This window comes from Palaemon carinicauda, chromosome 27, assembly GCF_036898095.1.
Source record: "Palaemon carinicauda isolate YSFRI2023 chromosome 27, ASM3689809v2, whole genome shotgun sequence".
NCBI lineage: Eukaryota > Metazoa > Arthropoda > Malacostraca > Decapoda > Palaemonidae > Palaemon > Palaemon carinicauda.
The window spans coordinates 47,263,278-47,273,277 of record NC_090751.1 but is presented as its reverse complement, the minus strand read 5'-3'; the positions used below and the strand labels follow the sequence as shown (position 1 = coordinate 47,273,277).

The 10,000-nt window shown below is 35.6% G+C and overlaps 1 protein-coding gene across 1 annotated transcript in view; it reads left to right on the top strand.

Moving 5' to 3' along the window:
* LOC137620890 (G-protein coupled receptor GRL101-like) overlaps positions 1-10,000 on the top strand; it is a 404,630-nt gene that overhangs the window by 379,950 nt on the left and 14,680 nt on the right. The window contains exon 9 of the mRNA XM_068351335.1: positions 9,746-9,901. Within this exon, the coding sequence (XP_068207436.1) occupies positions 9,746-9,901 (156 nt within the window). The remainder of the gene's footprint in view (positions 1-9,745; positions 9,902-10,000) is intronic.

Genomic DNA, 10,000 nt, shown 5'->3' with positions numbered 1-10,000 from the left:
CTCTCTCTCTCTCTCTCTCTCTCTCTCTCTCTCTCTCTCTCTCTCTCTCTCTCTCTCTCTCTCTCTCTCTCTCTCTCCAGCGTTATGCCTCATAATATAATTTTCATTGACATGACGATGAGCAAGCAAGTCTCATGTAAACTTTAGTTTTATTTATTGGTGCTTCATTAGCCTCCGGTTAATAATGTGTCAAGATGCAAAAAATATGAATGGTATATATAGTTTATTGCTAGAAATTATCTTAGAATTGTTGACCATTGTTGGTGTGATGTAAAAATGTACGAGAACATTTTTCTCCGTGGAATCTGAGAATTTTATTTCTCCTGTAAATGTTATATTAACACTATATTCACTTTATTCTGATAACTATTGGTGTAATTTTGAGGAATTTGACATGCGTTTCTTTTGAAGGTGCTCTCTTAACCTGTAACACCCCCTTATATCATTCTGTGATGGGAGACCCCAGAGGGAAACCTGGGTTATATGTTGTGGAGGGAAATATTACCTATATGCATCTTGACCTAATATAAGATGCTTTATCCTTTAGACCCACCCCCACCCCAATCTGTCCGAAGCTAGCAAAGGTTGTCGTAAATCGAAGAGGGAGGTACAGAAATGTATCCTAATCTAACATAGGTTTCTTTAAAAAGGTTCCAAGTGATGGGCGAGGCTTCTCTTCCCAAACCTGACATAGGATGTGCTGTCCTTTTCTTTGTTGTACCTAAGACGAACCCTAGTTTCATTGCTTGAACTTATTCTGACTATAATCGTTGTATCTTATTGTGGTACCCCATTATTGTTAGACAAAGGTGGGGTATCAGTAATGGGTTAACCAAACATTTCTGACACAATTTTATGGCAAAATCATCTAAATCACTTTTACAAAAATGTCCACCAGATTACAAAAATAGGTATCAGAATAACCATATTTTGATATTAAGAATTCCCTCGTAAATAATCTCTGCTTTAAGAATCTGTACAAATCCTAATTCGAAGGTCTGTTCTGAATATGCACATCCATACGAGAACACTTCACTGACTACTTAAAGAATAAGTTTTGTATAAGAATACGAAAAGAAAACAATTCAGCGAAGTATTGTTATTCATAAAACATTCCAAACGAATCTTTGAAAATCATTTAATGATTCACCAGAAACATGCAAGTCAAAAGTGTTGAGATATTTACTAAATGGTGCAAAGATTCAGAGTAAAAAACACCACCAAGCGGGTTGTATACCAAAGAGCTATTATAATTAGTTGTCTCAAAAGCAATTGCGAAAGTCTTAGTCATCGGGCAATGGTAAATGTCGCAATATTGATTATGAACGTGGGATGTTGTATTAAGCTAGATACAATCGCAAGACTTCTCCTTGTAGACTTGAGTAAACCAACTGATATTTATAATTTCTTTATCTTGGCGACTATACATCATTGGCGTTTTTTATATGAAAAAAAAGAGACCATAGAAATATCTATATTCTGGGCTTTATCAGGTTATAAGGGTCAAAAGTTGCCTTTTCTCAAAGAAATAATTGTTTGTAAGTACTAAGCAATAGTAGTTGCTTGAATAAGGGAAAGAATTTATATGAAAAATATATATTGCAAAGAATCTGGAATTTATATGTTTGTTTCAACTGGATAATTGATATTGTTTTTATTTTGTAGTGAAAACTAGCAATTAAAGAAGACCACGTGGAATCTTCATTTGCAAATGATTTGGATATCACATGTAGTGAACTAAAAAACTTATTTCTTTATTGTTATCCGTATAATGTTTTATACGTTTGAATTCATAAACCATTGTAGTAGTTTTAGTGAAAATTTATTTTTTTGGGTAGCATTATTGCACTAAGTGTCCTATTTTGATGTTTTATAAAATCTTGTCATGAAGTGGACCTCGCAACAGGCAACAATTGTTTAGATTTTGAGTGGGTCGCTTTTAGATGTGAATCGATCAATCTTGTTTAGATTCTTCCAAAACTTATAAAAATAGCAAATTCCTTTGCATCATTATAGTAACCAGATTTAATAATACTTCCGTGACCGGAAAAATATTCCTGTTTACCTCCGCCAACGGTTAGGTTTTCGCTTCTATTTGTTTGTTTGTTTTTGAAGTTCTTGGCCACAATTTTACTCATAGAGTAGTTAAACTTTTAGGAATTAATTGCTATGTTGAGATGTAGAAGTGATTCAATTTTGAAAGTCCTAGGTCAAGGTCGAGCAAAATGTCGACCGAGTTAACACTAACCTTCCCCAAGTTCACATATGGTTTTCACACAGATTTCACATACACCTACGGTCTAAATTGATTCTGGGAAAGGCAAACTGGTTTCGAGAAATTAAGCTGCCGTGGCGGAGGTCTTAAGAGTACTTTTCTAGTTTTCTGTGAAATTAAAACTAAAGGGCAGGGAACCCATTGCTGGGATTGGATTGCCCAGCCTCCTTTGAGGTTTGCGGTTTCCTAATGACATTTTTTTTTTTTTCACATTTGCTGTTTTATGAAACCGGTATATCAATTTTAATATATTCTAAAATTTTGTTTTAAATGTATTTTTATGACAAAACGATAGTATTGCCTACATTGTTTTTAAATCTCATTTTGCCTTTTTTTCGGGTAATATAATAAAAGCGAATTCTTTCCTCTGTGTTACTTGCAGTTTGCACAGACTGCGGCTGTTTACACCTTCATATGTCTTCTTCATCTTAATACCCACAATGGAAGAGTGTCGTTCTGTAATTTAATCCTCTTTACTTTCCATGGGAGGGAAACACAAAAGCCTTTGCTGTGAAAACAACAGATGATGGATATTGATAAATGAAAATATAACAGATATTGCTTGGGTTTCTCAACAAATTGAAAATTGGCAACGAAATAAAGGAGACCTTTTTGGTGAACAAGTTATGAATATGAAACACTCATTAAAATTGTGTTATTCCTTTTGACACAAAACCTATTATCAATTGTATTATCACCTAAATCTTTCTTCAAAGTTTTAAAAGAAAAAGTGTTTTGTCACTTTTGGTGAGGCGTACATTAACCAAAAATTAGAGTAAGTGTTTTAGTATGTAAGCTGTCAGTCTTGTTTTGCTTTGAGATTTATCAAAATACCTTCATTGTTTGGTTTTAAAGTTTTTTTTTTCCAGTTCCGTAATGGGCTGAGAAGGTAGCAGTAAATGGAAATATTGTAATTTTTTCCCAAAGAACAATTTGCTTTAAAAAAGTGGAAACGATATCAAAGTAAATTATTTTGACAGTAATGCTATTATAACAACTACCTCTATGAATGATAATGATAGTAGGTTTTCTTCTTTGCTTCTCCTAATGTTACTTTTGGTATCGGCACAGGTATTTCATTATTTCTATTGGCAAAGTTATTTTTTATATCACTATATTATTATTATTATTATTATTATTATTATTATTATTATTATTATTATTATTATTATTATTATTATTATTATTATTATTATTATTATTATTACTTGGTAAGCTTCAATCCTAGTAGGAAAAGCAGGATGCTGTAATTATGCCCAGGGGCTCCAACATGGAAAAAAGCCGATTAAAGAAAGGAAACAAAAATGATTAACAGTTGAAATAAGATGTTTCCAGTATTATATAGCATTATGTTGAAATCCTCTGCAATTTGTATCATTTTTATAGTTGAACCATTCATTTCCTAAAGACCTTTTTTAAAGACAGAATAGATCAAATGACAGACTTTATAAGAGAAAAAAATAAATCATTTGGATTTTTGTTTGGGAATTGTGTATGTTTGTATCAATGAGTTGAGAGTTCATTTTTAAATCTTTAAACAAACACATACTTTATTCTTACCAAGGCCGTCTCGAGCAGCGATCATTTCAACTTGGATATTGGTATCTCAATGATTTTCAATGTTTCAGAAATTCATAACGAAATTCGAGATTGCGTTTATGCGGAAATTGACATAGCTTGCAGATGGTGCAATATGGCTCTCTCTCTCTCTCTCTCTCTCTCTCTCTCTCTCTCTCTCTCTCTCTCTCTCTCTCTCTCTCTCTCTCTCTCTCTCTCTCTCACCCAAGCTTTCATTGCCATTGTCAAGATAATTTCACTTTTGAAGACCTTCGTATTTCACGTAATGATTCATTATACTTCAGATTTTTAGTGTGAAGCAATGGTAAAAATTTGATTAATAAAATTTCTTTTCTCGTGATTTTTAGTGTAAGTAAATGGTAAAAATTGGAGTAATAAACTTGCTTTTCATATCAATATGACAGAGTTGTAGAGAAGAAATTGAGAAAAATATGTAATTTTTTATAACAATTTCCAAAAGTTTGTTGCGTAAATTTATTGGATGGGACATTGTACAGTGTATGCGGAAAAAAAGTTTTAAAATGGATAAAAAAAAATGCTTAAACTATATGTAACTTTGTACAGAATTACTGAAACAATCTAGGAAAACCAAATGCGTGAGTTTATATCTTAAATGACAGAATTAAAGTAAATTAAATAATGCTGAAAACTAATGAAACATTGCTCTCATCACGGTCTGAGAAACTAGGAAGGGATGCTGTTTTCAATTTGTCCAAGAAATAACGTCGAATAAGTTTTCAATATCTTCCTATGCACATAAAATGTGTATTCTCTGGCAAAGAGTTCATAATGCTAAGTGGTTGCTCTTCAGTTATACGCTCAAAGGGTTAGCTCCGGAGTGTGGCAATCACGAACAGCAATGGCAAAGGCAAGACAAGTAGATGCTTTGACTTATTCTTGTGGAAGGTTACAAAACTCTAGCCTTACATTTCGTTTTATAATGTATTTATTAGAAACCCACGTTGTATGTGGAATTTTCGTTTCGCTGTCTGTACTCCCTGCTGACCTTAAATATTTTCAATAATTTCTTAAAGCAATGAAAACATTATTACAAACATCCTTAAATGGGGAACTCCCTCAGTAAAATTCAGCTCTATTGATTCATTTTACAGTGTCCATAAAGTGTCTTTACAATTTATAAATATCTAATATATCTTATTAATCAATGTGTTCTGTGTATTCAGTAGTTATAAAAGATTTTAAGCACATTGCATTTATGTATTTGAGCATCCCTACTGGTAAAAGAGGTATGGTTAAATGAACCCTTAAAAATGTCAACTCCTCAAGAAAGGCAACATGTGTCATGGTTTATTGAAACAAAATCGCAAACAGCATAACTAAGTATGAAAGAGATACACTATACGTCCGTCAATCGTACAGGGTCCAATAAATTTTGGAGATCCAGAGATAGGTTTACATAAAGGAAGGACCAAGAACATTTGAATTGAACATAGATTGTGTAAGAAGCCTTTGATCATACTGTTGTTAGGCACTTGAAAGGTCTCACACAAGAACAAGCGATTGTTCGCTTACAAAGAGCAACTCGCACGGGCATTAGAGCTAAATTTTAAACCAACTTGCTGGAACGAATATCAGAGGAAGAAAAGTTTCTCTATAGAGTTTGTTTTAGGAATTAGGCAAGCTTTCATGTTTCAGGGAAACTGAACGCGCAATATTGTTATTACTATCTAAGCTTCTACCCAAATTGGAAAAGCAGGATGCTATAAGCTCAAGGGCTCCAAAAGGAAAATATCCCAGTGAGGAAAGAAATTAAGGAAACTGATAAAACAGTGTGCTCTCAGTGTACCTTCAAGCAAGAGTGCTCTAACCCAAGACAGTGGTATACTATCCAAAACTAGAGAACAATGGTTTGATTTTTTAGTATCCTCCTACAAGAGCTGCGTACCATAGCTAAAATCGCTGTTCTATCCTTACCGAGTGTAAAGTAGCCACTGAACAATACGCAAGTATCTGAGAATCGGATAATCTCTTGTGTGGTCTGTTTTTCTTCATCCTAATGTCACTTACTGCAGACATTTAGCTTGATCGTTTAACAAACTATATGGCACTACAAATAGATGACCTTCAACCTACCATCATTTTCAAGCAAGATGGTGCACCAAGACATGGAGGACTGCATGTACATGGGGTCCTAAATAGAAGATAGACCTGTGGATTGGAAGGGGTGCGATGGCCCAATTCCCTGACCACCTCGATTACTTGATATCACTTCCTTGGCCTCTTTTTTTCTGGGATTATATTAAGGATATAATGCATTGGACAAATTTGGATCATCACTGATCTCGAGTGAACAAATCACTAATGCCATTGCTACCATTATTATTATTATTATTATTATTATTATTATTATTATTATTATTATTATTATTATTATTACTAGCCAAGCTACAACCCTAGTTGGAAAATCTAGATGCTATAAGCCATGGGCTCCAACAGGGAAAAATAGCCCAGTGAGGAAAGAAAATAATTAAATAAATAAACGATGAGAAAAAATTAATATATTATTTTAAAAACATTAACATTAAAACATATGTCATACATAAACTATAAAAAGACTTATATCAGGCTGTTCAGCATAAAAACATTTGCTGGAAGTTTAAACTTTTGAAGTTCTACTGATTCAGCTACCCGATAGGAAGATCATTCCACCACTTGGTCACAGCTGAAATGAAACTTCTAGAAAACTGTGTAGAATTGAGCCTCGTGATGGAGAAGGCCTTTCTATTGGAATTCACGGCATTCCTAGTTTTACAAACAGGATGGAACTGTCCAGGAACAAGATTGTTTTCTAGGCCAAACCACATGTCAGGTGTATATAGTATGAAAAGTAATGGCCCAAGAACATTACTCCGTGGAACACCAGATATCACATTCCTGTACTCACTATGGTGCCTATCAACAACAACTCTTTTGAGATCTATTACTTAAAAATTCAAGAATAATGCTAAGAAACGACTCACCCGCTCCCATCTGTTTTAGTTTGAAAATAAGGGCCTCTTGATTAACACGGTCATAGGCACCACTAAAGTCAAGGCCAGTCATACAATCATCCTGACCACAATCAAGGGATTTTTGTACAGCATTGGAGATTGTAAGAAGGGCGTCACATGCTCCAAGGCCTTTACAAAAACCAAATTTCAAACTAGGGAACAGATGATTACCTTCAGCAAACTTATTAAGACGTTTTGCCTGAAGACTTTCAAAAACTTTAGATAATATGACAGTTACGGAGATTGGGCGGTAATTAGTTGGAATTGACCTACCACAAACAGATTTACATAAGTAACAATACCAATTCTCCAACAAGTGCTAAAAACTCCTCTTATTGCTAAAGCGATCTATTAAATGAGGCAATAAAACATCTACTCATTTTGTATCACACATTTATCTTTAATTTCTTGTTATATGTTTTTTAGTCATGAAGAAACTTTATTGACATTCTGTATGTTCTTCCATGCTCTGAGAGTTTGCTTAAGAGCGTTTGTACTGTCCGATAGATCTATTATTATGAATGTTTCAACAGTAGAAGATGGCATCTCTAACAAACTCCTGTTAGGTTTTTGATGACTATTTAATTGAATCCGTAAAATCAATCTAGAAAAGGGAATTTATGACAGAAATGGGAAGTGTAGCACAGAGGGTAGATCCTCGGTTGGTTCCACAAAGGAAAGAGACTGATGTAACACCAACGCTGAAAGCAGAAATACATCACTCGTATAAAAGTAGTAGTCAGCTTAGCCTAGTTGACACAAAGCTAATACAAAATACTGTTTAGTTTCATTTGGTAAAACTCTAATAAAGGAAAGCACAAAGACAGCACACATAATCCATGTCCATTTTGTTGTTGGCAATCGAGCATGATACTTAGATATCAGAGGTTTTCCTCTTTAGAGGAAGAGAACACAACTTTATCATCCACGTAACATACACAGGAGAGGAGGTCCTCTAAGATGCCGTCCATGCGACATTGAAAAGTGCCCCCAGCATTACGAAGGCCAAAACAGGAGTAATTGAGTGTGTATATACTGATGGGGCTGGTGATGGCAGTCTTGGGGATGTTTTCGGGGTTCATGGGCACCTGATAATACCCCTTAAGGAGGTTGAGTGCCTGTAAGCAGAGAGCCATCTTTCTTTATGGCGATGTGTGAAAGTGACGACCATGGTCTTAAGGCCTTTTGGCAAAGGTCCATTTCTTCAATTTCGGCGAATGTTTGTTTAGTGACTGCCAAAGGATGCAGTACCAAACATCTAAATCTGGAGAACCGTGCTGTCTTCGTATAGTAATAAATACCGTGATTAGGAGGAACCATGGGCATTTGACGAAGTTCTGGATGGAAAAATTCTGGATACGACGTGAGGAGGTGGGCGTATGCATCTGTGGGTGCGCTGATGTGGCGAGTGAGATCGGAAGGGACTAGTTGGTGAGGTGTCGAAGAGTATGAATCCAAGTTGACTAGCTAATGGTGAGCAACATCAACCAGGATTTGGAAATGTGAGAGGAGGTCCACACAGAGGATTGGTAATATGATGTCAGCCATGAGAAACTTCCAACTATATTTGGTACTTCCGTGCTTCCAAATGATAATGAGAGGGTTTCATAACTGTGATTGGGTATCGCAGATCTGTTATCAGGTATCTGGTGATGTCGGCAGACTTAGACAGACTATGTTGTGTCTTGGAAAGTGGCCATGGCCAAATAGAACAACAAGCACCCATGTCTGCCAAAAATTACACGCCCCTACCTGCATTATGTAAAAAGAAGAGATTAGTGACAGGGAAGGCCACTGCCGCTAGCAATGGTCTACTCACAAGTTTGTTGACCACTGTCAACCATTCACACATTTTTTCCCGGCAGTCTCGAATTTGGAGTGGTAGTAGCATAATTGTGGCCGATGCCATCAGGAAGTAATTCTAGAGGTCGTTGGTTGGGGCGTGAGCAAGTAGTAGGTGGTTTGCGGTTTTATCACTGCTCCGAAACGTCACGGGGTGGGCATATGTGTCCTACCGCATTCATGTCAGCTCAATAGGAGATTTCTGGGAAAGAACGTAATCTGCTTTGGTGCTTAACCGAGTCAGGCCCTTGATGCAAAACTGGACTTCAGCACCTTGAACCAAGCAAACGCTTCTCTGCCATAACTAGTTTTCTGCAGGACAAAGGCCTGAAACATGTGTTTCCCTCTCATATATGCTTATAGTCTTTCTATACCAGTCTATACCAACAAATTTTCTTAGTTCGTCAATCCATTATCTTTTCTTCCTTCCCCTGCTTTTTTTTTTTTTTTTGCAATATCTAGGGACCCAATTTGTTGTTATATTAATGTCAATTTATTATCTGCCATTCTCATATATATATATATATATATATATATATATATATATATATATATATATATATATATATATATATATATATATATATAGTGTTTATTTAAGTCCTGTTGGTATGAAGTAAATAGCGTCTTGGTGCTTACCTTCTTGTCGGTCACTTACCTCAGTCGACTACCTACAATATAAGTAATTCCCTGCTGAGGTTGAAAAATTTGCCAAGTATAACCCAAGTTTATTGTTACGTTTAGGTGCAAAGTAATTAAATTAACAAAAAGTTCCTCAATAGCTTTCAAATATCTGATGGAGTGAACGTTTTTTCACGTCCTGCTTGCTCTCATTGCAAATACTATCTATCGTCTCGAACTTAATTTATGATTTTTTTTTTTCATTATCAAATGTACGTAAACTAGGAACCGTGCATGTTTTTATGTCGCCTGTAGAAAGATAAACTTATCAAGATACAAATGTTGGACTGAAATCGACCAGCTGCAACCCGTTAGCATATCCAGTGACTCCTCACTCTCTCTTCCATCTCCGCAACAGGTAACACCACGAATCACTGTACAGCAGGCAAAGGCGCCAATAAAGACCAATCCACAGGAGAGTGGTTCCAGTGTAGTGATGGTCGCTGTCTGCCGGGGGATGTCGTATGCAACCGAGAAGCCGATTGTCTAAATGGAGAAGACGAAGAAGGGTGCTGTAAGTAGATGCTATTAATTATTCCAGATTTGTGTGTGCCTGTGCGTGTGTGTGTGTGTTATGTGACGTTATGATGCATTTATGAATTATTATATTTTA